Source organism: Dipodomys merriami, unplaced genomic scaffold (assembly GCF_024711535.1).
Source record: "Dipodomys merriami isolate MVZ:Mamm:240054 unplaced genomic scaffold, mDipMer1.0.p SCAF_160, whole genome shotgun sequence".
NCBI classification, from domain to species: domain Eukaryota; kingdom Metazoa; phylum Chordata; class Mammalia; order Rodentia; family Heteromyidae; genus Dipodomys; species Dipodomys merriami.
The window spans coordinates 67404-95386 of record NW_027202938.1 but is presented as its reverse complement, the minus strand read 5'-3'; the positions used below and the strand labels follow the sequence as shown (position 1 = coordinate 95386).

Sequence of the window (27983 nt, the reverse complement as noted above, 5' to 3'; positions counted from 1 at the left end):
TTGGAAGGATCAGCATTGTAAAAATGGCAATACTTCCCAAGGACATCTACAAATTCATTGTGATAACCTATCAATATTCCAACCTCATTCTTCAGTGAAGTAGAAGAAGCAATCTAAAAATTCATATGGAACAGTAAAAGACCCCGAATAGCAAAAACAATCCTTAACAGAAAGAGTAGTTCTGGAGGAATATCAATATCAAATTTCAAACTCTACTACAAAGCCATAATAATCAAAACAGCTTGGTAATGGCACTAAAATAGACCTGAGGACCAATGGAATAGAATTGAAAACCCAAAAACAAACCCACAGACCTATAGCCACCTAATCTCTGATAAGGGAGCTAAATAGAATGGAAGAAAGACAGCCTCTTCAATAAATGGTGCTGGCAAAATTGGTTAAATACCTGTAAAACTAAAGGTAGATCCTTCCATATCACCCTGCACCAGAATCAACTCCAAATGGATCAAAGACCTCAAAGTCAAAGCAGATACCCTGAAAACATTACAAGATGGAATAGGAGAAACCCTAGGTCTCCTTGACACAGGCTGAAGTTTTCTTAATAGAGACCCAGAAACACAACAGATCAAAGAAAGGTTGGACCAATGGGATTGCATGAAGCTGCAGAGCTTCTGCCTGGCCAAGGACATAGCTAGCAAGATCAATAGAAAGCCCACGGATTGGTGACAAGATCTTCACTAGTCATACAACGGATAAGGGTCTCATATCTAAAATATACCTGGAACTCAAAAAATGAAATCCCCCAACAACAAATCCTCAAAGAAACAATTGCCTAATAAATAAGTGGGCTAAAGAGAAACTTCTCTGAATAAGAATGGCTAATGGACATAGGATGATTTTCTTCTTTTCACTATATATGTCATTAAATACTTTTTGTTCAGTATTTTTAATGAAAAATGCAAGGAGACAAGAGTGTTTAGTTAAATTACTATTTTTTGTTTGACTATTTTTAATTTTATAGTAAGAAAAGGCTCATTTATTGTCAGTTGAACATAAACTATCATAAAAATATTAGTATGGTGGGTCATACATATAATCCCAGTACTCAAGGAGGCTGAGGCAGGAAGTTCAAGACTTAGAAGCAGGCTTGAGTTCCATAGGGAAACCCTATCTCAAAAATATAAGCAAAGCAAATTTGTTTAGAGCTTAGCTTATGTAGTTTCAGATCTCTGGTATGTATTTGACAGGATTTCCATGATATGAAATTTCTTGGGATTTTGTTATGCCTGAAGTTAAGGAAGGATCTCATTAACAATAGAAATATCTTGTTTCATGACTGAATATTAATACTTAAAGACTTCAAATAATATGGATAGTGACTCTTGATTCTGCTTATTAACAAGGGTCAGGACTTTTTGATAAACATTCACACATACTAAGTTTCTTCCCATATGTAGTGGAATTGTTTTTGTAATCATGCAGTAGAGTCTTGATATCAAAGAGATTGCTGTTGAGGAAAAAGCAATTATGCTCAGGATTTAATTAAATTAACAGATTCATCATTTTTAGCTTGATAGTTTTACCATAACTTACCTTGCTTTATGGGAACCATCTGATTATTATTGTTATTGTTGTTGGTGTTGGTGGTGGTGATGGTGGTCATGGGCTTGAACTCAGCCTGGGTGCTGTCCCTTAGCTCTTCAGCTGAAGGGGAGCACTCTACCACTTGAACCACAGTGCCATTCTAGTTTTCCTACTCATATCTTTGTTTATATGAGTAGGAAAACTAGAAAAACTAGACAAGTTACTCAGAATTAATAAGTATAAGAAAATATACATGTATATGCAAATATTCAGCTTTTCTTATATATAAATAAGAGATGATGTCAGGATTTTACCATAAATCAGTATTCTCCTCGTTTCTTAGTTTCATTTCTGTCCTCAGTGCTGGCACCTCCATTTAATTGTGTTTTATTTAGCATTAAAGAATTATTTTTCTTTATATCCCTTTGCAAACATTATTATAATGTCCCAAACCAATAACTACTCCATTGTAATGAGATGAGATTATTAAGTCAGCAGCTCTCCTCAACTTACTTTTTAACACAGTGGAAATTATATATCATGGCTTTTGGAGTTACTTGTCAAACTGTTAAATCTATAAAAGTCAGGAATCTAACTGTAATATTCTCAACTTTGGCTATGCTTGAGAATGATATGGAGAAATTATTAAAATTATAGCTGTCTGAATTCTGATGATTAGTAGGTCTCTTATGTTCATTTTTGAACATGTTAAGCTATAAAATGTTAAGACAGGTGTAATTGTATAATTCCCATTGTACCGTTTATCTCCCTTTAATGACTAAAGTGAATGGTTTACATACATTTGACGATTCAAATTTTTTAAATTTTATTTTTAATATATATTTTTATTGTAAAGATACCGTAGAATGGTATTACAGTTACATGAGTAAGGTAATGAGTACATTTCCTATAGAGCATTGTTATTCCCGACAATTCAAATTTTTTTACTCACATCTATTAGAAACAAATTTTTAATTCTGAAATCTTATTTTCTTTCTCTGAGAACACTTTTGTCCTGATCTGACATGATAGTGAACACCATAATCCTGGCACTCAGGTTATTGAGTCAGAAGGATCTCAAGTTCAAGGCAAGCTTGGTCTACTTAATGAGACTGTCTCAAACAAATAAAATTCTTACTGTACAATTAACTTGTTTTAATGCTTCTATTCATCCTTTGTCACAAAAGAATTACTCTTGGAATATTTATTCTTGATAATTGCAATGTAATTCTTCCAAATGATAATTTTTTGTAGTATAATGAAGAAAGTTGACCATAAACTATTTTATCTAGAACTTCAATGCATGGCAAAGTAGATTCTGTTAAATTATGTGACTAAGGGACCTATAATTTTTTATTACTTAAAAGTGTGTATTGATGTTTTCTAATATACCTCTTATCTCTCTATCAGCTCTACTAATGATGTGTGTGTGCGCGCATGCGTGTGTGGCTGTGTATGGCTGTGTGTATACATATACATGTGTACACATATATTTACTTGAATTGTAAAAATTTTGTCATTTAACGTTTATTATTGTTAGCATTATTTTTGGGTCTGTGGATCAAATGTATAGCTTCTCACATGCTAGGCTAGTACTGTACTACGGAGCTATACACCATACTTTAAAACATTTTATTTCTAGCATTGAATCATAATTTCTTTAGGGATAGATAATAGAGCTGTGATCTTCCTAATAGGTATGTCTTAAAATATTAAAAATGTTTAAAATTGAAAATTAATGTAACATACCATTACTTTCTTTCAAGTAGAATCATAGATCTCCCTCTTACATTTGGTATTCATTTAGAAGATCTAAGCTTTTGAATGAGTAACCTGGGACCTATGCTACATGTTCATCGATTCTAGCCAGCATGGAAAATTATGTAATACCTTACTAATCTTCCCTGTAGTGCCTCTGAGAGAGGATGAGGAAAGAATACTTGCTAGTCTAAGAAGATTAGTAGGAAACAACCCTCTGTGGTCCCTATAAAAATGAATTACCTTTTGGTGTCATCACTTCTGCTAGCCATGATCCCACTGTTGAGCATTCATGTGATTTATCAGTTTGATGTTGTAAAGCGTTTTAAAGCATACCCTTGCCCAGCAGTTGTTATGAAGAACAGTGAGAATATTTGCTCATTTCTCAGAATGCTCACCTTCCATTATCTTGTTACATTCTCTACTGGAAATCATTTGTGATTGCTAAAACATATGCCCCTAGCCAAGTAGTTTTTTATGTAGTTTTGAATGCATCCTTCTATTGTTCTTCTGTTACTCTCTCTCATTCTGCCTTGTGCATGGCAACATACTAACACTGAACATACAAAATTGGAACCAAAATATACAAGATACTTCAAAAAGGATTTTAATAGGATTGTAATTAGATTTTATATTTTATTATGTTATTACTCATTTACATGTACACACAGAATCAGTGTGTATATAAATAATTATGAATTAATGTTTTCTGATTGTTAACTGTTACATGAGTTCTTATATAAGAAAAATCTTATGAAGTTCGTTCTAGCATAGTCACTGTGTCTTGATATCTTTTCATTACAGCTCTTTATTACTAGAAGGAGTTGAACCACAGAGTACATGTGAATTAGAAGTGGATGCGGTAGCGGCTGACATCTTAAATCGGTTGGATATTGAGGGTACACACACAGTTATTCTTTTTTATTTATGGAAATATTGGGATTTGAACTTAGGGCCTAACATTTGCTAAGCAGGGTTTCTATTATATAAGACACTCTTTTTCCACTTTAGCCATATCTCCAGCCTCACATTAATTCTAGCCCCTTAATATATGTTGTTGTTGGTTTGTTTATTTTGTTTTTTTTGGGTTGACAGTGTCCAACATATAATGGAACCAATACAAAGGAACTTGATATAGGTGGATGATAGAAAAGTGCTTTAAAAACTTCTTTTGTATTTCTAACAAGATATGATGTGAGCTAATTTCTATCACTGTGACAAAACACTTGAGAAAATAGAGGAGGAAAGATTCACTTTTGCTCACAATTTAAGAGGCTTCAGGCCATAGTTCACCCATTATTTCTGAACCTATAATGAGGCAGAATGTATTAGCAGAATGCTATGGTGGATCCAAACCATTCACTGTACAATATTTTGGAAGCAAAGAAAGTCAGAGAGAAAGGAACCTGCACACCTACTAGGTAAATATTTACTCCAGCTAACTCCCCTCTCTTAGTATTCTGTTTATCTGTAGACTAATCCCATCGATGAAATTAGCATCCCAACGATCTAATCATTTCTCATTAACACCATCACCCTGAAACCAAGCCTTCATCACATGAGTCCTTGGGAGATATTTCATCTCCAGACTACAACAGATAGTCATTATTTTTTTCCTTTGTAGTTCTGTTCATGTGGCTGTGTTTGCATAAACACGGAACTGCGGGTGACACTAATAAAACTTAGCCAGTGTGAAATAATATACTCTGCTTTTTAATTGTTTTATCTTCAGATTTACTTCCTGGGTTTTAGGTAATCATTAGAAAGAAAACTAAAAAAAGGAGTAACATAATAAATGTAAGTTGGGATAGTTTATTTTAATGTACAAACTATTTTTCTTAAAAGGAAAAAGAAAAAGATTGAGTATTTTTTTAAGCAAAAATATTTTTACTTTGTTCCTTGTAGTATTGAAGTATTGTTGTGATTACAGCTCAAATTGGTGGAAACCCCGGTCTCCAAGCCATATGGGAAGATGAAAAGCAACGGCGAAGAAACAGAAATGAAATTTCTCAAATTAGCCAACCTGAATCACAAGGTATAAATTTAATAATGCTCTAATGATTACTGTTTCAGTGGAAAATATAGTCATTTTCCCTCTTGACAATATTTGATGTTGTATTTGTTAAATTTGTTACATAATTTTCTATTGTATGGCTGTATAACCAATAATTTTGTCTGCGGAGTCATTTTTTCTTGTCACCTACTCTTTCTCTAAGAAGTTAACATCTTCTTGTCAACTATTTTTGGTCTTCAGTGCATTTTGGTTACTTGCTTCACTTTCTTGTTACTTTTTTATTCTGTAATACTTCTACCTTCCTATATTTTCAAGGAGATGTTAAAAATTATGATTTAGAAACAATGTTTACATCATTATATTTTGACCAGTGAAATACTGCCTCCAAATTATTTTCTGGGATTATTAAATGAACTGTGAGTGTTCTCATGTACCACTCCAGAGAAAAAAATACTCATTCATTATTAAATGTTGCTATGTCCAGGAAGAATTTGACTGGGCTCAAACCAGTAACATAGATACAACAAAATTTTATAGATAAAGGTAAATATATACAATTAACAGACCAAAAGTTTTTAAAATATGGTAGCAAGCCTATAATGAGTCCAATTAAAAATTTAAAATTGTTTTATAATATTTAAAGCACCCAATGTTTTCATTCACTTTTAGAAGAGAAATGTTATATTTTATAAGTGGGAAATTTCCAATTTCAGCGTATATGATATTTTTAGAGGTAAGAGAGTAGTGCTTTTCTGTTAGTTTATGTTTAGAAAACTTTATCATGAACTATATGTTTCTTTTCAGTTAGTGCTTCATACAGTTTCAGTAACAGCTATTTCTCTCTAGTTTGATTCTATCTAGGACTACATTTATATGTGCCAAAAGAAAGATGGGAAATTGCTGCCAATTTTCAAGCAGTTTTAGGAAATGGGAAAATAAGTCATTCATTTATTTACTTTTTAAATGTACTTTTAAAATTCAAAGATCGCAGGTTGATGCCATCAACAGAAAGTGAAAAAAAATTTCAGAAGAGACTTCAAGAAATTCTCAAGCAAAATGACTTTTCTTTGTGAGTAATTATTATAGATCACAGAACTAATTTTATTGCTTTATTATGTAGTTTATTATAAAAGATATATTTTAATTAAGCAGAACATTATCAGAATCTATGGACAACAGCGATGGATCCCAAGAATTTTCTGCTGAGTTAACATTACACTCTGACATTCTCACTCCTGAAATGCTACAGTGTACTCCAGCCAATATGATAGAAGTTCACAGGGACACAGAGTTGAACAAAGGTGAGATTGTCTTTTACATATTCAAATAATACTACTAAGAGACTTCTGAGTATCTAGCACTGAGATAATACTTATTTGAGTTTTCTAGCTTTTTTGCTCTCTAAGAAATTAAGTCTGATAGGCTGGGGCCAGTGGCTTACACCTGTAATCCTAGCTACTCAGGAGGCTGAGATCTGAGGATTGCAGTTCAAAGCCAGCCCAGGCAGGAAAAGCTGTGAAACTCTTACCTCTAATTAAGCACCAGAAAACAAGAAGTGGCAATGTGGCTCAAGTGGTAGAGCGCTAGCCTGGAACTGAAGAGTGGAGAGATAGCACTCAGACCCAGAGTTCAAGCCCCATGACCAACAACAAAAAAGAAAGAAAGAAAGAAAGAAAGAAAGAAATTAAGTCTGATAGAGCAAAAATCTTTTTCCCCATTCTCTTATCCTTTCTACCTCTGAAAAAATAAGAACAATTGTGAACTTAGTATAAACTACCACCATATATGTCCACAATGTATGCTATTGATTTACATTTTAAATTTTATATAAGTGGTTTTGTATAAATTGTTTTCCTGTTTAGTATCAATTAAGCAACTTACGTTTTTATTCATTGTGTCTCAGCCCTTTTTGCTTTTCAGATATGGACTTGTAGGTTATTGCTTTTCAGATATAGACTTGTAGGTTATTGTGTGTGTGTGTGTGTCTTTTTGTTGTTGTTGTTGTTATTGTTGTTTATGCCAATACTAAGGCTTGAACTCAGAGCCTCAGTAGCTTGCTTGACTTTTTTGCTCAGGGCTGTCATTCCACCATTTGAGCCACACATCTACTTCCAACTTTTTACAGGTTAAAGTGATGGTAAGAATCTGATAAACTATTCTACCTAGTTGGTTTCAAACCATGATCCTCAGATCGTAGCCTCCTGAGTAGCTAGGATTCGTAGGCCTGAGAACCAGTGTCTGCTTGGTCTCATGTTTTTTCCTGAGCTAGCCTTAGACTATAATTCTCCTCACTGCATCTCCCCTGTAGCTGAGGTTATAGCCATGCACCTTCCATGTCTTGTATAAATCTCATACTTACCAGTAAATATACTTTATCAGTAAATTACATTATCAGTAAATGTACTTTAATCTGGTTAATACCCCTCCTAAGTCTTGTTTGCTTAGAAGTTTATCTTTTTTGTGTATGTGTATAGTCCTGGGTCTTGAACTCAATGCCTGGTTGCTGTCCCTGAGCATTTTATCTCAAGGCTAGTGCTCTACTACTTGAGCCAGAGCTCTACTTCCTGGCTTTTTTGGCAGTTAATTGAAGGCAAGAATCTCGCAGACTTTCCTACCTGAGCTGCTCTGAATTGTGATCATCAGATCTTAATCCCCTGAGTAGCTGAGGTTACAGGCATGAGCCACCGGTACCTATCTACAAGTTTATTGTATTCTAAGTTATGAATGAATATTAAATTTTTATCAATGTCTTCTGTATTTATTGAAATTATCTTTTTTCTTTTAACTTGGTTAGTGTGTATGTTACATGAAAGTTAAGTTCTATCCTTTAATGTTAAACTACATAGTTTTATTGTAAAGGTGATGCACAGAGGGCTTACAGTTACATGATTCAGGTAATGAGTATATTTCCTTTTGAACAATATTACTCCCTCCCTCATTCTCTCCCAGTTTTTCTCCACCTGACTTCCCTACCCCTGAAGTTGTATAGTTCATTTCCAACATAGTGTTTAGTGAGTTTTACTGCTGAATTGGTTCACCCTTTGTCTCACTGTTTCTGTGCTTCCCCTTCTCCCCAAATCAGATAAACTTACATTTAAGACAAAGGATACAAAAATTAACACAGCAACAGAAGGGAAATAAACCAAAAAAAAAAAAGAGGAAAGAACAAAACAAAAAAGAACTGCAAATAGTACATTAAAAAAACCTCTTACTTCCATTTCTTGGAGTTCATTTTGATAAGCCTCATTTTATATGATCTTACTCACATAGTATTGAGCCCTTGGGATCCTCTCCTAAAAATATCCTCCTTTGTTCTCACTGTGGGAATGTTTAGATTGCTGTTTCTTTAATCATGCCCAGGTGTAAGTGTTTGTCTTTTACTGTCCATTGGGTTTACTTGTAAATTTATAGGCACATTCTAGTTATTATAAATGAGGGAAACCATGCAGCCTGTTTCTTTGGGTCTGGCTTATTATGCTCAGATTAATTTTTTCCAGGTTTTTCTATTTCCTTAGGAATGGGGCAATGCCATTCTTTCTGGTGGAAGCAAAAGTCTTGTTGGTTACAAATTTGTTGTTAAAAGAAAATGGTACCGCTAAATGTGCCTGCTCATATTTTTCATTACAGCTAATCTACAAATATTTTTTCCATTTTACTTGGCTTTTTTTTCATGTTCTTCAATAGTTTTATAAGTTTTCATAAAATTGTTCTGTTTTTCATTTGTATGTTCTGGATGTCCTATAATTATTTTTATCTTACACAAATTATATTGATTTATTGCTGAGATTAGTAAGCTTCATTGACCTTTCTGTAGCTGTCTTTTTTTCTCTCTCTCTCTTTATTGATATTGGGGTTTGTAATCAGAACCACCCACTTGAGCCATTCTCCCCATGCCTGGGCTGACTTCAGATCATTTTCTTTTCCTGAGAAATTATACATTTATCTAGTTTTTCCATTTTTGGTACAGAGTTGTTCACAATATCGATATGTTCAGCATTTTCTGTATACCTTTTATTCCTAATATAACTTACTTAAATCTTTATCCTAATTTGTTTTGACCTTTTTTTCTAGTCTTATCTATGCTATTGTTAGTTTCAGAAAATCAGATTTTTTTAAACTTTTTTTTTAATTGTAAAAATACTGTACAGAGGGGTTACAATTACATGGGCAAGATAATGAGTACATTTCTTATCAAACATTGTAGCCTCCTCCTTTGTTTCCCCTTCTCATCCCTTCCCATCCTCCCCCTTCCACCTCACTCAATCCTCCTCTCCCCCCCACCAAAGTTGTAAAGTTCGTTTTCGATATAACAACTTGTACATCTCATTGTTGCAATGGGTCCACCTGTATCCCTATTTAAACGATTTGTTTTTTCCCTTCCCCTCCACAAATTATACCGACATCAAATACAGTGAAAGCAGGGGTTATACCGTGGGGAAGGGACATACAAAGCAACAAAGAAATAATCTTATAAATGTGTTAGAAACAATCGCATGAAAGAAAAGAATATTTGAATACATATCTTAGGGTTCATTTCCCTAACATCAACTTATCTGACCTTTTTTGCTTGTCCCAGACATATACTAGTTATTGCAAATAAGGGAAACTATGGGACCTATGTTTCTTTGGTCCTGGCTTACTTCACTTAATATAATTTTTTCCAAGTCTTTCCATTTTCTAACAAATGGGACAATGTCATTCTTTCTGATGGAGGCATAGAATTCCATTGTGTATATATACCACATTTTCTTGATCCATTCATCTACTGAGGAGCATCTGGGTTGGTTTCACATCTAGCTATGGTAAATAATGCTGCAATAAACATAGGCTTGCTGGTAGTGTGTTCTTGTTTGTGAACATTTGGGTAAATGCCCAAAAGTGGGATTGCTGGGTCAAAGGCGAGCTCTATGTGGAGTCTTTTGAGGAACCTCCATACTGATTTCCAAAGTGGTTGAACAAGTTTACACTCCCACCAACAATGCAGTAAGGTTCCCTTCTGTCCACATCACCTCCAGCATCTGTTTTTAAGATTTTGTTTTTATTAATCCACTTAAATGCACTTTGTTTTAGAATTAGTTGCTTTTCAGTTTTTTTATTTGTATATTTGTTTTAATTAGTCTACCTCTCTTCTATGATGTTTTCACTAAAACATATTTCTTCCTTAAGATTCTTACTCAAAAAATCTCAGTAGCACTTAGTTTCAAATTTGTTTGGTTATCTGAAGCAGGAAAACAAAACTATTTTCTAATAGCATACTTTTGGTGTCCTGTCATTTTTCATCTGGCAAATGCATGCTTTCTATTTTGTCTCTCTCTTCAATAGATTGTAATACTGAATTCATTTTACCTTTAAAATCATTGAATCCGTATGTACGTTACACGCTATTAATTATTTTTAAATAATAGGGAGGTTTTCTAAAATACACACTTAAGGTAAAATTAGAGTGAGTAAACCAAATAAGATACTTCCTACTGTTCAGTTTAATACAGTTATTTATATTAGAGTAACATAATTTTCTAAACTTTCTAGGTAGAATCAATAAGACTGAAGAGATTGTAAATATTTTATGGTTCATAGATTCAGGGGCTAATTCTGTTTCGTTGCTTATTAATACATATGAATGGTTGGTTAGTTTACTAATAGTTCAAAATTTTAAATAGTCTTAGAAAGTATTTCTTCCTAACCCATATTCCAAATGATGATTATAGTTATATCTCTTGTTTTCATGTGTTTTATTCTTTTTTCATTTAAGATTATACTAGACATAAAGTGGAAAATGCACTTATTAATGAAGAAGCAATTTTGAATCTCATGGAAAATAGTCAGACTTTTCAACCTTTGACACAAAGACTGAGTGAGTCACCTGTTTTCAGTAAGTAACAATGCTACTATAAATACTCTATTTTAAATCGGAGAAAGTAAGTTTTGTATGGAGAATTTTTTTTCTTTATTTGAAGGGATTAAGTTTTTGGATTTAGTAATTACTGAGTTTAAAAATGAAACATTACATTCAAGCAAATTGCTTTTGTTTTTAAAAGTGTGGAAAAACCTCTTTTAAGCCAATGTATCCTAAAAGCAGGCAAGAACAGCTATATCAATATCTGATCAAACAGACATTCAACCAAAATTAGAATAGAGAAACAAAGACACTTTATATTAATAAAAGTAATAGTCCATCAAGAAGATATAGTAAATTGTTAACATATGCATGTTAACATGGCATGCCCAAGCCAAGCATTGAGTTATCATGCCTATAATCCTAGCTATTCAGAGATCTGAGGATCAAGGTCGAAAGCCAGCCCAGGTAGAAAAGTTGATGAAACTCTTTAATTAACCAACAAAGAAATGATAGAAGTAGAGGTGTGGCTCAAAAAGCCAAATGAGAGTGGGTTTTGATTTCAAGAACATGAATTCAAGCACCACTACTGTCCCAAAAAGAAATGTTACCATACCTAATTTTATTAAATAGTACTGGACTTACGGGCACAGATAGACAACATAAAAATTGTGGGAGACTTCAGTAGCCTCCACTAAATGTTGGTGTACTGAACTGCATTAAACACTACTAGACTTAGAACTACAGATGGACTACTAGTTACTCTCACCAGTAGGTAGGTCATTTATACAAAGTGTAGAATTAATCAATAAATGGAATTAACAGACCTCTACAAAATATTGTACCCAGAAGATATATGCTCCACATTTTTCTCAGCAGCTTGAACTTTCTCAAAAATAGATTATATTTTAGGACAAAAAGCAAGTTTTAACATACAAAAAGTTGAAATAACATTCTGTATTATATGAGACCATAATGAAAGAAAAGTAGAAATTAACCACAGAGAAAACTACAGAAAATATTCAAATACATGGAATACATTATTGAATTACTTATATTGGAAAAATAAGAGGATTTTTAAAAAAATTTCTTAGTTTCTACCAAGTATGAAAGCACAACTTACCAGAACCTTTGAACTACAGCATAGGCAGTGTTAAAAGGAAAGTTTGTGAATGTCTGTGTTAAAAACTTTATATAAGTAGCTTAATGAATTATTTACCTCAAGTTTCTAGAAAAAACAAGAACCAAACCTCAGTAGTCAAACCTCAAATTAGCAGGTAGAAAGAAATAATGAAGTTTAGGAAGAAAATTAATGAAATGGAAAATGAATGAAATGAATTTCATTGGAATGATACATAATAAATGAATCAAATGTCAAAAATCAGTTAAAGAAAAAGGTCTTTGAAAAGATGAATACGTTTGGAACCCTTTACCAGAAGGAGAAAAAGACCCAAATTGGTAAAATTAGAGATGTAAAAGAGGATATTGCAGTAAATAACCATGATATCTAGAAGATGATTAGAGAGTGAGAGTACTTAGAAAGTTTATATTCTAGTAAACTGGAATATTTAAAAGGCAATAAATTTCTAGGTGAATATGATCTACAAAATTGAACCAATAGGATATCAAACACTTAAACTATCTATAATGAGCAGTAAGAATGAAACAATAAAGAGTTCCCAGCAAATATAAGCCAAGGACCCATCATATTCACTGATATCCTCTAAGTAAGAACTAACATAATTGGTTCTCAGCTAGTCCATGAAATAGAAAACTCTGCTGAAGGTAGTACTATTCTGATAACAAGATGGACAAGGGTACATCAAAAATAGAAAACTATAGACCATTTTTCCTAGGTAAAATAGATACAAAAATTCTCTATAAAATACTTGCAAAGAGAATCCAACAATATAAAGATCACACATTATGAACAAGTTGGTTTCATTGTAGGGAGGCAAGTATGTTTCAGTATATGCAAATCAATAAATGTGATATAACACATGAAGGTCAAGGACAAAAATCACATGATCAGCTTAATAGATGTAGAAAAAGTCTTTGACAGCATTCAATATCCCTTCATGATTAAAGCAGAAAAGAAAGGAGGAGAAGGAATGTCCCTCAACATAGTGAAACCTTTGTCTGACAAACATATTTAACATCATATTAACTGGGGAAAATCTGAAATCATTTTCTTTCAAGTTATGAATGAGACATGGTGTTCTCTGTTACTTGAGATAGCACTGGAAATCATCTCCAGAGAAATGGGATAAGAGAAAAAAATGAAAGATATCAAATAGAGAACAGAGTCACATTGTCTCTATTTTCAGATGATACGATTCAATACTTAAAAGAACTTGAAGATTCCATAAAAACTGATTTAGTAAACAGTTTTAGTAGCACAGAGGATATAAAATCACCATAAAAAGATGAGTAGCTTCAACACTGAGCAGGCTATCAAAGAAATCAGGAAAACAGTTCTATTCCCCATAGCTTTAAAAAATAATAAAATACCCAGGAATAATGGAAGACCTACAAAACCTTGAAGAAATTAATTCAAGAATCTACCAGAAGGTGGAAAGACCTCATGTTCAAGGATTGGCAGAATTAAATATGAAAATGACTATATTGCCAAAAGCTATCCACAGTATTGGTGTGCATCTGTAATCCCAACCTGCTAGGGAATAGATATCAGGAGGATTTCCATTCTTAAGCCTTCTGGGCAAAATTTAGCAAAATCCCATCTCAAACTAATAAGTTGCATTATGTGGTACAGTTCTGTAATTCCAGCTATATGTTAGGCATAGATAGAAGGAATAGCTCTGTATCCTATCCTGTTCAAAAAAATGTAAGACACTATCTTAGAACTAACAGAGAGCAAACAACAACATAAACAAAAGAGGGGCATGATTCAAATGGTGAGTGCCTGCCTAGTCAGTACAAGACTCAGATCAACACCTGCATCCCCTCCCCCCAGTAAATAGAACTACCAACTAGTATCCTCACCCTTCCCTATGCTACCTTTCTCTACTTCTCCCCACCAAAAAAATTGCCAGTCACAGGCCTTAGGTTGTTTTACCTACTCTAACTGGGGTTTTTCTAACTCCCTCCTTAGATTCCATTAGTTTGGTGGAGTAGTTCCAAAGAGCCTTGAGAACTCCCAAAATTCAGGAAAACAGATCTATTGGCCTATTATTGAGGATATTGCAAAGGCTATGGGTGAACACCAGATGAGATGAATACAGCAGGAGCTCCCAAGTCCTCCCATTACATATTAACCTTCAAGAACTAGTGTGTGTTTGACTATCCAGAAATACAAAATTCAGTCCTTTAGTACTATGTAGACATGATAGATAAACCGTTAGCCAATAGTGAATAATTCAACCTTCAGCTCTTCTGTATATCATGAAGGCTGGGTCATGGAACTTAGATTCTCAGCTCTAAACCTGCTTTGGTTTCTGTGGTTTCTGTGCCTCTGTCCTGAAGCTACATAGTGCCACTGGCCATTAGTGAGTTCATTAATATACAAAAAGATAAAACATATATTTCAATGAGTCACAAAGGGTAAATTTAGGTTTAACAGTTTAAAGAACTGTCTGTTGCTGTACCATTTTAGTTTGACCTGTAGATTACAAGGATTCTAATCTCTTCATAGCATTTCCATTCCAGCACATGGTATTATATGTTTTTAATTTTAACTTCTAGTATATCTGATATAGTTTTATAAGTAATACTAACTTATTTTAAGCTCCCTTGTAATTTTTCAGCTGCAGATTTCATTTGAATATCCCATGAAGTATATAAAGATTAAGTGGCCAGGCCCTAGTGATTCACATCTATAATCCTAACTACTCAGGAGAGATCTGAGAGTCATGTTTCAAAGTCAGCCTGGGCAGAAAAATCTATGAGACTCTATCTCCAATTATCTAACAAAAAATGCCAGAGGTGTGGCTCAAGTAGTCAAGTGCTAGTCATGAACAAGAAGGCAAATGAGGCCTTGAGTTCAAGCTCTGGTAAACACACACACACACACAGTTAAGAAAAGGATAACATGTTTTTGTTTTTTTTTTTTTGTCTGGTCATGGGGCCTGAACTCTGGGCTTGAGCGCTGTCCCTCAGCTCTTCAGTTCAAGGCTAGTGCTCTACCACTTGAGCCACAGGGCCACTTCCGGCTTTTTTCTTTTTGCTTATGTGGTGCTGAGGAATCGAACCCAGGGCCTCAGGCATGCAAGGCAAGCGCTCTACCACTGAGCCACCTTCCCAGCCCCAAGGATAACATGTTTAAATGGGTAATTTTAGGGCAATAAATTAGCATATATTTATTGTATGTTTTATTTTGAATACTTGTTTGTAAAGGCTTGAACAGTTTGTCAAAATATAGATTCCTGGGTTCTACTCTATAAATTCTGATTCAGTAGATATGGGATGGGTCTGAGAATGGTGTTTTAAATAAGGTCACAAAATTATTCTAATGCAGGTAGTACAAATATCACATTTTGGTGATAGAACTGCCAACACCTGAACCTTTGCATCAACTATGTTCTGTTAGTACTTTTTAGTGTCTATGATGTTATTTTATAACTAATCTCAATTGTTGGATTATTTAGAAACTCAAGTTATTGGATAGTGATTGCTTAACTTTTATTTTTTTCAATAGTAGGCAGTAGTCCTGATGAGTCTCTGGTACATCTTCTTGCTGGCTTGGAAAGTGATGGATATCAAGAGGGAAGAAATAGGCTGTCATCACCATGTCGCCCCTTTGGTCATACGAAAAATCCCCAAAATAGTGATGATGAAGAAAATGAACCACAGATTGAAAAAGAGGAAATGGAGCTTAGTTTGGTGATGTCCCAGAGATGGGATAACAATATTGAAGAACATTGTGCCCAAAAGAGGTAATTTTTTAGTTATTTCTGTTATTTTAATAGCTTGCTTTTGTAATCATCACCATTCTTTAATCAGAAATTATTTCATGCTGTTATTCATAATATAAAATACTTTGTGAATTAAATTAACTTTTTGTTTGTGTGTGCCAATCCTGAAACTTGAACTCAGGGCCTGGTCACTGTCCCTGAGCTTTTTTTTCTCAAGGCTAGCACTCGACCACTTGAGCCACAGCTCCACTTCTGGCTTTTTTGTGTAGTTAATTGGAGATAAGAGACTCATGGACTTTCCTGCCTGGTCTGGCTTTGAGCCACAATCCTCAGATCTCAACCTCCTGAGTAGCTAGGATTAAAAGTGTGAACCACTGATGCCAAATTTTTTAAAACCCTTTTAACTAGTGGCTTTTTTTTTCTTTTTCTTTTTCTTTTTTTTTTTTTTAATTTTATTTTATTTTATTTGATAACATACTGTACAGAGGGGTTACAATTACATGGGCAGGATAATGCATACATTTCTTACCAAGCATTGCAGCCTCCTCCTTTGTTTACCCTTCACCTCCCTTCCCAGCCTCCCCCTCCCCCCCACCCAATCATACCCCCCTCCCCCCACACACACCGACATTGTAAAACTGGTTTTGACATGACATTTTGTACTTCTCATTGTTGCAACAGGTCCACCTGAATCCTTAAACGACTTGTTTGTCCCCATCTCCTCCACATGTTATACTGACATCAAATATAGTGAAAGCGGGGGTTACACTGTGGGGGAGGGACATACAAAGCAACAAAGAAATAATCTTATAAATGCGTTAGAAACACATGCATGAAAGAAATGAAAACATTAAAATACATATTTAAGGGTTCATTTTCCTAACATCACATTATCTGACCTTTTCCGCTTGACTCATACCTATACTAGATATTGCAAATAAGGGAAACCATGGGACCTATGTTTCTTTGGGCCTGGCTTACTTCACTTAATATAATTTTTTCCAAATCTTTCCATTTCCTAACAAATGGGGAAATGTCATTCTTTCTGATGGAGGCATAGAATTCCATTGTGTATATATACCACATTTTCTTGATCCATTCATCTACTGAGGGGCATCTGGGTTGGTTCCATATCTTAGCTATGGTAAATAATGCTGCAATAAACATAGTTGTGCTGGTAGCTTTAGTGTGGTCTTGTTTGTAAACATTTGGGTAAATGCCCAAAAGTGGGATTGCTGGATCGTAGGGGAGATCTATGTGAAGTCTTTTGAGGAGCCTCCATACTGCTTTCCAAAGTGGTTGAACAAGTTTACATTCCCACCAACAATGAAGTAAGGTTCCTTTCTGTCCACATCCCCTCCAGCATCTGTTGTTGTTAGATGGCTTTTGTTTTTCATGTAGCATATATTAATATTTGAAGAAAAATAAGAACTTTCTACCTCCACAAAGATTAAGAAATGATTAAGGATGATTAGAAATCATCCTCTGCTTGTATGTACAGTATTAATATATGAAAGGGGAAATTAAGGCAAAATTAAAGCTACCCTTTATCTTACAACTTTAAAAAAAAATGCCCTCTAATAGTTAAGCTGTTTGGGATCTAAGTAATAATGTCTGAAGTCAGCTTGAAGACTAGGAATGGCTTTCAGGTCTGATTAACCTGAATGAATTAAGTAATAAAGATAGATAAATAAAGCAAACACTTATTCTGGTTGTTTCTCAGAATAAATCCAATAAGCTGGGCCTAATGATAGAACTCTGTAATCTTATCACTTGAGAAGCTGAGACAAGAGGATCATGAGTTAGAGACCAGCTTGTGCTATATAGTGAGAGTGTGTCTCAGAAAATCAAGTTTAGTGGTAAAACACTTTTGTAGCATGTAAGGAAGAGGAAGATAAATCAGTAAGAACACATTGCAGTTTTCTTAATTAGTCTCTGTGAGTTTTATTTGATTTGAATCTAGCCCTGAGTTGTATGATATATTTGGAGAAAAAAAATTCAGCTTCTGAGCTTGAAAGACTGAATAAATATGTTTTTCTTTTGAACTTCTAAAGTCTGTGTTTGAAATTTTTCAATGTGAAAGGCTTTGTGAAAAGGGAAAGAAGTTAATCCACAAATTCAGTGTTTATTTGTGTATAACGTAAGTATTTTTATGCTTACAAATTGGCCTATGAAGCCTACAAATATACTATATTTTCCAACGTAAGTCTCTACAAAAGATCTAGGGATGTAGTTCAAATAATAGTATACTTGAGGACATGGATTCAATACCTAGTAACAAGAAATATAAAAGATTTTGCTCAATATCAAAAGGGTCAGTAATGATGAAAATGTACTTGAGATAGTAAATCCCTAACAAATGGAAAAGCAGAGATTATATAAAATTTGTTGAAAATAGCTGATGCCAGTGGCTCATGCATGTATTAATCCTACATACTCAGGATGCTGAGATCTAAGGATCGCGGTTCAAAGCCAGCTGGGGCAAGAAAGTCCATTAGACTCTTATCCAATTACCACCTTATAAAACTGGAAGTGGCACTGTGGCTTAAGTGGTAGAGTGCTTGCCTTGAGCTGAAGAGCTGAGGGACAGCGCCCAGACCCAGAGTTCAAGCCCCATGACCAGCAAAAAAAAAAAAAAAAAAAAGACAAAAAAATTAGTTGAAAATAGAGTATTTATATTTAGCCACACAGACTAGAAATCTGATCTGTATTAAATAATGTCTGATATTTCTTTCAGTTTGTTTTTTTGTTTTTTTAATTCCAGTCCTAGGGATTGAACTCAGGCCCAACCACTTGAGCTATATACCTATAGACTTTTTGTTTTAGAAAATAAAATCTCAGTAGTTTTTATCCAGGCTGGCCTGGAACTGAGATCCTCATATCCTCTTCCACGTGAAGGAGATTATAAAGTTAGTTTACAATAATTTTTGCCTTCATCCATTATAGAGCATGTTCATAAAATAAATTGGCTTTTCTTTTTTAAAGTTAACATTATTTCCACATCTTTCATTGTTTTGCTATTCTAGTCATATTAGATGAATTATTTACATTTAATGTTCTATTTTCTGTCTTATTGGTGAATTTTAACATTCTCTAGTTCACTGTGCAGAAACGCCCACAGAAGTTCAACCGAAGATGATGATTCATCTTCAGAAGATGAAATGGAATGGAGTGATAACAGTTTGCTTCTTGCCAATCTTTCTATACCTCAGTTAGATGGAACTGCAGATGAAAACAGTGGTAAGTAAGTCATTCTACTGAGAACCTTTTATTTAGGTGTTAAAAATTGTATCTTTTTGTGTGTGTGTGTCAGTTGTGGGCCTGAACTCTGGCCCTGGTCGCTGTCCCTCAGCTCTTCAGCTCAAGGCAAGCACTCTACCTCTTGAGCCACAGCGCCACTTCTGGCTTTTTCTGCTTATGTGGTGCTGAGGAATGGAGCCCAGGGCCTCATGCATGCAAGGCAAGCTCTCTACCACTGAGCCACCTTCCCAACCCCAGTTGAATCTTATTTTGAAACAGTTCTCACATTTCCTATATAATTGACTTCATTATGCTATTATGTTTCTTTTATCAGGACTTTAGCTTTTGAAAAAAAAATCTACAGGACATAACATTTGCTAATTAGTAATTCTCAGTTTTGTAAACTTCCAGCATTTTAGAGTATTAACATTCAATTATTGTAAGAAAGTTACCTTAAGTGAAAATGCAAATAAGCCTTATTTTATGGAAAAATTAAAATGTGTCACTGATTCTCCCTTTTTATCCAAAAGATAGTGAATGCTAATAAAATTTTTTCTGATTTAAAAAAGGGCTTAAGATATTAATTTGATTGAGATATCTAATAATTTGATTGAGATATCTTCATAAGAAAAGCATTTTATTCAGATAACCATTTTAAATGTACAATTTCATATAATTTATTTTATGGTAAGAGTAGTTTGATATGAGGAAATACTTTTAAAAATTAATAATATAAATTAAAAAATTGTTTTTCATCTATCCAGACAATCCACTGAATAATGAAAGTTCTAGAACCCATTCTTCTGTGATTGCAACAAGCAAGCTATCAGTTAAGCCTTCCATCTTTCACAAAGATGCTGCTACATTAGAACCCCCGTCTTCTGCTAAGATTACATTTCAGTGTAAACACACAAGTGCCCTTTCTTCCCATGTTTTGAACAAGGAAGACTTAATTGAAGACCTTTCACAGTCAAACAATGTAGAAAAAGTTATAGATAATTCAGTCTCTTCTTTTGCAAATGAAAGCACTTACTCTATGAAATATGGATCTTTAAGCAGTGGTGTACACTCAGAAAACTCTCATAAAGAGATTTGTAAGAAAGATATCCTTCCAATATCTTCGTGTGAACGTAATATTTTTGACTATGAAGAAGATATTCCATCTGTTACAAGACAAGTACCAAGTAGAAAGTATTCAAATGTTAGAAAGATTGAAAAGGATGCTCCTTTTATACACATAAACCGTCACACAAGTGAGAATACATTGGGTAAAAACTCTTTCAGTTTTTCTGATTTAAATCACTCAAAAAATAAATCGTCCCCTGAAGGAAATGGAAAAGGAAGCAGCACATCTCTGAATAGTTTATTTTCCTCATCATTAAGTGAAAATTGTGACTTGCTGTCATGCTCAGGGGAGAATAGAACTGTGGCACATTCTCTTGATAACATTGCTGATGAGAGTGGACTAAATAAACTTAAAATCAGATATGAAGAATTTCAAGAACATAAACCAGAAAAGCCAAGTCTCAGCCAGCAAGCAGCACATTATATGTTTTTTCCCAGTGTTGTTCTTTCTAATTGTCTCACTAGACCACAAAAACTTTCTCCTGTCACATATAAACTACAAGCTGGCAGTAAAGCATCCCGGCTAAAATTGAATAAAAGGAAACTTGTGGGTCATCAGGAGATTTCTACCAAAAGTAATGAGACTGAAACCACAAAAAATAGTTGTGTGCAAAATAATCCATATAATAGCAATCCTGAGAAAAATAATGTTTTGGCCAGTGATGTAATTAAAGCCACTTGTGGAACTTTTGAAAACAAAACATCTACAGACAATTTTTTAGACTGTCACTTTGGAGATGGAACCTTAGAAACTGAACAGTCCTTTGGACTGTATGGAAATAAATATACACTTCGGGCCAAACGCAAGGTAAATTATGAAACTGAAGATAGTGAGTCAAGTTTTGTAACACATAACACAAAAATTAGCCTACCTCATGCCATGGAAGTCAGTGAAAGTTTAGATGGAACTCTCAAATCTCGAAAACGAAGAAAAATGTCTAAAAAGCTGCCCCCTGTCATTATTAAGTATATTATTATTAATAGATTTAGAGGGAGGAAAAATATGCTTGTGAAGCTAGGAAAAGTAGACTCTAAAGAAAAACAAGTAATATTAACAGAGGAAAAAATGGAACTATATAAAAAACTTGCACCTTTGAAGGATTTTTGGCCAAAAGTTCCTGATTCCCCTGCAACCAAATATCCCATTTATCCACTAACGCCAAAGAAAAGTCACAGAAGAAAATCAAAACATAAGTCTGCTAAGAAAAAAAATGGTAAACAACAAAGGACAAATAGTGAAAATATTAAAAGAACTTTATCTTTCAGGAAAAAGCGATCCCATGCTGTTCTTTCTCCTCCTTCACCATCTTATAATGCTGAAACCGAAGACTGTGACTTAACTTACAGTGATGTTATGTCTAAACTAGGTTTTCTTTCTGAGAGAAGCACAAGCCCTATCAATTCTTCTCCACCTCGCTGCTGGTCTCCCACAGATCCAAGAGCTGAAGAAATTATAGCTGCTGCAGAAAAAGAAACAATGCTTTTTAAGAGTCCTACTGCATTAAATTGTAAGACAGCTAATTCTCGTGTAGGAAAAAATAGTCGGCCGAGAGCACAAGCTAAGAAATCAAAAACAAAGCTTGTTAATTCCTCTGTAGTTACTAAGAAGAGAAACAAACGGAAACAGACACATAAACTAGTAGATGATGGAAAAAAGAAGACAAGAGCCAAACAGAAACAAAAAACAAATGAGAAAAGTACATCAAGAAAACACATAATGCTTAAGGATGAGAAAATAAAACCTCAGTCTGGTACTGAAGTTAAGTTTGTGCTACAGCATCAGAATATTTCAGAGCTCACAAATAGTTCTAGCTCTCAAGTACTTCTTAAGCAGAAAGAGGTGTGCCTAACAGGCTCTTCTACAGATCATCCCCTTTCTGCTCCACAGCCTATGGGAATCAATGCACAACAGAAGTTATCTGGATGTTTTTCTTCATTTTTAGAAAGCAAAAAGTCTATAGATTTGCAGACATTCCCGAGTTCACTAGATGAGTTTCATTCATCAGTTGTTTGTGGATCTATAGCACCTGGAATCTCAAAAATTAATATTCAGAGGTCTCATAATCAAAGTGCTATGTTTACTCTAAAAGAATCAACCTTGATTCAAAAAAATATATTTGACCTTTCCAACCATTTGTCTCAGGTTGCACAAAGTTCACAGATGTCTTCAAGTGTAATGTCTCCAAAGATAGAAGAGAATACAAATACAAAGAAAAATTATATGCCATCTATTGGGAAGTTAAGTGAGTATCATAATACCCTAGAATCAAAATCAGACCAGATCTATGCTCCTAATTTTTTGCATTGCAAAGATAGTCAGCAGCAGATTGTGTGCATGACTGAACAATCAAAACATAGTGAAGCTAGTTCTCCCAGAAATGTAGCTTCTGAAGAAGGCCAAATGCCTAATAATTGCATTGTAACTTCCTTAAGAAGTCCAGTCAAACAAATGGCATGGGAGCAAAAACAAAGGGGCTTTATTTTAGATATGTCAAATTTTAAACCTGACAAAGTAAAACAAAGGTCATTGTCGGAAGCAATTTCACCAACTAAAACACTTTCTCATTGTAAAAATCAAAATATGTCAACACCTTCATCTTTTGGTGAAGGACAGTCTGGACTAGCAGTTCTAAAAGAATTGCTACAAAAAAGACAGCTGAAAGCACAAAATGCAAATATTACACAAGACCAATTATCTAATAAACATCAACCAAACAGAAATATTTCTGGTTCCCTCGAACATAATAAAGCAAATAAACGGACACGATCAGTAACATCTCCAAGAAAACCTCGTACTCCCAGAAGTACAAAACCTAAAGAAAAAACTGCCAAACATCTAAAAGTAGAGTCTCTAAATTTACAAAACTCTGGCCAGTTAGATAATTCATTGTCAGATGATAGTCCCATCTTTTTTTCAGATCCAGGTTTTGAAAGTTGTTATTCCCTTGAAGATAGTTTGTCTCCTGAACATAATTATAATTTTGATATTAACACAATAGGTCAAACTGGATTTTGTAGCTTATATTCTGGCAGTCAGTTTGTTCCAGCTGATCCCAATTTGCCTCAAAAGTTTCTAAGTGATGCTGTTCAGGATCTCTTCCCAGGACAAGCTAAAGAAAAAAATGAATTTTTAAGTCATGACAACCAGAAGTGTGATGAAGAGAAGCATCATGCTGCTGACTCAGCCTCATGGATTAGATCTGGAAATTTAAGTCCTGAACTTTTTGAGAAATCGTCCATAGATTGCAATGAGAGTCATCGCCACAACCAATGGAAAAATAGCTTTCATCCTCTAACAACTCGATCTAATTCAATAATGGATTCTTTCTGTGTCCAGCAAGCAGAGGACTGTCTCAATGAAAAATCCAGATTAAATAGGAGTACAGTGAGCAAAGAAGTGTTTCTTAACCTCCCACAACCAAGCAATTCAGACTGGCTTCAAGGTCATAATAGGAAAGAATTGAGGCAGTCTCTTGACTCGGTTAATACCTCTTTTACTACAATACTTTCCTCCCCTGATGGTGAGCTTGTGGATGCAACCTCTGAAGATTTAGAATTGTATGTTTCAAGAAACAATGATATATTGACACCAAGTCCTGATAGTTCACCAAGGTCTACCAGTTCTCCCTTACAATCTAAAAATGGCAGTTTCACCTCTCGCACTGCTCATATTCTGAAACCACTTATGTCACCACCAAGTAGAGAAGAAATTGTAGCAACTTTGTTGGATCATGACCTTTCTGAGACTATATACCAGGAACCATTTTGCAGTAATCCTTCTGATGTACCAGAAAAACCCAGGTAATCAGAATAAGTTTTTTCCTTTGGGTGACTGAATAATTATTTTGCATATAACATTTGATACATGATTGCTTATTTTGCATGTGCTATTGTACTTGTAAGTATTGTTAAGAAAAAAATTATAATTATAGGTTTACTAAGAGAATCTACAACCTGATGATTACTCTAGACAAATGTGTTTCAGTTAATGAGTATTGGATTTCAGTCACTATTATTTAACACCATATCTCCTTTCAGGATTAGAGAATTAGAGGCCTACAGTAACATAGTGCCAAATTAAAAAGAATGGTATAGTACTATAAAGTATAAGATGATTTTTTTTTTGGTGTATATGTGTAGCTAGGATCAAACCCAAAGTCTCATACCGTGCTAGACTAGTATTGTATCACTGAATTATATTGCACAATGGTGTTTTTTTATGTTAAATTTTTATACTAAAAGATTGAAGATATTGAAACCATATGAAAAGAAAGTACTAGTGCCCTGCATCTTGTATATACAATTTTCTAATTTGAGGAGGGGAAGGGAAATAACAAAATGCTGAAATAAGGATACAGGTTGACCCACTGTAACAATGAGATGTATAAGACACAATGTTGAAAACATACTTTACAACTTGGGGCATGGTGGGGGGGAGGTAGGGAGGGTAGGGAGATAGTAGGGGAAAAACAGAGGAAGTAACTGCTCGATAGGAAATGTACTCATTACCTTACTCATATAACTGTAACCCCTCTGTACAGTATTTTTACAATAAAAAAATTTTAAAAAAGAAAGTAGTCTGTACTAGAAATAATTTTAAAACCTCCATTAGTTGGATGGGAATGTAGCTTAGTGGTGAGTGCATGCCTAGCATGCATGAAGCCCTGGGTTCCGTACCTCAGTACCACATTAACAGAAAAAGCTGGAAGTGGCGCTGTGGCTGACATGGTAGATCACTAGCCTTGAGCACAGAGAAGCTCAAGGTTAGTGCCCAGGCCCTGAGTTCAAGCCCCAGGACCAACAACAATAACCAAAAAAAACCCACAAACAAACCTCCATTAGTAATTGTAAGTGTATTTTCTTTGCTATGGTTTAGATCTTGAGTATGCTCCAAAGGCCCATGTGTTAAGTGACTCAGTCCCTTGACAAGTCCCTAGCTTGACAATATTGGGAAGTGGTGGAAAACCTTAAGAGGTAGGGTCTACTAGAAGGTCTTCAGGACCTTAGAATTTTATTTTTTTAAGGGTTTAAAATGATTATTCTAGCTGTCTATAATTATAATAAATCCTTAATCAACTAATATAAAGAAAAAAGGTCAATTGGGCTCGCAGTTTTAGAGGTTCTAGTCCATGATCTGTTGACCTCGTTTCTTTGAGTTTTTGACAGGCCAGCATATCATGGGAAAGAGATCATGACACCAAGGTTCCTTAGTCTATTCAGGGGCACACCCCAGTGTCCTAAAGACCTGGTAGGCCTCACCTCTCAAGGTTTTTCACCACTTCCTGATATTGTCAAGCTAGAGACTGACTCCCTTAACACATGGGCCTTTGGAACATACTCAAGATCTAAACCATGGCAAAGAACATACACTTACAAGTACTAATGGAGGTTTTTTGTGTTGTTTTTTTTTTGGTTGTTGTTGTTGGTCCTGGGGCTTGAACTCAGGGCCTGGGCACTGTCCTTGAGCTTCTCTGTGCTCAAGGCTAGTGTTCTACCATGTCAGCCACAGTGCCACTTCCAGCTTTTTCTGTTTATATGGCACTGAGGAATGGAACCCAGGGTTTCATGCATGCTAGGCAAGCACTCTACCACTAAGCTACATTTCCAGCCCACTAATGGAGGCTTTAAAATGATCATTTCTACTATAGACCACTTTCTTTTCATGTGGCTTCAATATTTTCAGTCTTTTAGTATTGTTTAGTATTTATATAGTTATTAGAGATTTTATGTAGCCTTTGATGCCAATTATCATTTAGGAAAGTAATGAACACACAGACCAAATAGCAAGGTGGGAATCACAGTACTGCTCTATCAGTACTGGAATAGTTATACCAACTTCAAGTTAGGGTATATCTAATAAGAACGAATTGGAGAACGTGGTTTAGTCCAAGAGGTTTAACTGATAGTTTTGTTCATGCTCTAGCCTCTGTGATCCCATATACTTGATCATTTATAACGACAGGCAGTTTATTTCAGCCAGAAGCAGAAGAAAAAAATTGTGGGCCCCTGCTTAGTTTAAATGAAGGAAGGAGTTAAGAAGACCCAACTAAGCCAGAGGCCATATTGTGTTTATACACTGACCATTAGTACTGTTGTTCTTGATACTAGTTTAAAACTAAAATAAGATAAAATAAGATAAAATCAATTTATTCTTAGCCCAGGTTAAAAAACGGGTTTGAATGAAATAATTTAACAGTGTAGACTCATCAGTAGTACACTTGTGGTGGGAGATGGTATTAATATGAGAGGCTACGCATTTTGGTAGTACAGGGGAAATAAGGAGAAACTCCATATCCTGCATCAGTTTTTCCTCGCTACTCAGGAGGCTAAGATCTGAGGATCACGGTTCAAAGCCAGTTGGGACAGAAAAGTTTGTGAGACTCTATTCTACAATAAACCACCAGAAAACCAGAAGTAGTGCTGTGGCTCAAGTGGTAGAGCCCTCACCTTGAGTTGAAGAGATTCAGGGACAGCGCCCAGGCCCAGATTTCAAGCCCTATGATCAACAAAATGATTAAAAGAAAGAAAAAGCCTAAATCGTTGTATATATCCATAACTTTTTTTTTTGGGGGGGGTGGTCCGGTCGAGGGGCCTGAACTCGACCTGGGTGCTGTCCCTCAGCTCTTTAACTCAAGGCTAGTGCCACTTCTGGCTTTTTTTCTTTTTGCTTATGTGATGCTGAGGAATCGGACCCAGGGCCTCATGCATGTAAGGCAAGTGCTCTACCACTGAACCACCTTCCCAGCCCCCTTCCTAAGTTCTTATGTTGGTTTCAGCCCTGTACTTACCATGCTTTCTGTATTGTTTTTGGTGATACTAGAGTTTAAGGCTTCATATTTGCTAGGCATATAATCTACTATTTCAGCCACACTCCAGCACTTTTTACTTTCAGTTATTTTCCAGATTATATCTCATGTTTTTGCCTAGGGTAGCCTACACCACAGTCCTCATTTATGGCTGGGATGACAGATGCATACAACATCCCCAGCTTATTGATTAAGGTGGTGTCTTGCTAACTCTTTGCCTGGGCTGAGCTTACACCACAATCCTCCCAGTCTTCACTCCCTGAGTAGCTGGTATTAGAGGCTGAGCTACTGCACCCTTACTGTTTTTTAGATTTTTAGTGCTGGAGATTAAGCCAAAGGTCTTGTGCAGGCTGAGCGCTGCCATTGTCACCAGTAAGCATGTGAGGTTTTTATGATTGAGGGAATTTTGGGAAATATGAAGATGTGTTTGAATTGACTGGCTTTACTAAATTACTATGTGCAGTAGAGAATATAGAGTACACAGATAAAATTCAAGAGTATAAGCTCTCAATGATAAATTGCCTTGTTTTTACCCATTTATGATGAGAGTGGAAACTTACCTTAAGATTAGTGGGACTAAAAAGTTGGATGTGATGCATTTGTGTGTCTTCTTGGTTTAAAAAAAGGGGGGGAAAGGGTTTCATGGGGCACTAAAAAAAGAAATGCCTCTTTCCTATTGCATTGATGCCTTCCAACAGAAATTAATTTGGCAGTCAGATACCTGTGAGGAAAAGCATATTGATAGAGTGTTCCTACCTAAAATGGGGGTGGATGAGAAGAAAGAGATG

The 27983-nt window shown here is 35.0% G+C and overlaps 1 protein-coding gene across 7 annotated transcripts in view; it reads left to right on the top strand.

Annotated features, from left to right (window-relative positions):
• The window catches only part of Rev3l (REV3 like, DNA directed polymerase zeta catalytic subunit), a 151717-nt gene that overhangs the window by 62895 nt on the left and 60839 nt on the right, over positions 1–27983 (top strand). For 4 of the 7 annotated variants that reach the window (XM_070024749.1, XM_070024753.1, XM_070024754.1 and 1 more), the window contains 8 exons: positions 4108–4202; positions 5234–5338; positions 6302–6386; positions 6467–6618; positions 11070–11189; positions 15808–16045; positions 19122–19264; positions 20029–24190. In XM_070024749.1, coding sequence (XP_069880850.1) covers positions 4108–4202; positions 5234–5338; positions 6302–6386; positions 6467–6618; positions 11070–11189; positions 15808–16045; positions 19122–19264; positions 20029–24190 — 5100 coding nt within the window. The remainder of the gene's footprint in view (positions 1–4107; positions 4203–5233; positions 5339–6301; positions 6387–6466; positions 6619–11069; positions 11190–15807; positions 16046–19121; positions 19265–20028; positions 24191–27983) is intronic. The other 3 variants (XM_070024751.1, XM_070024752.1, XM_070024750.1) reach the window with 3 other exon arrangements.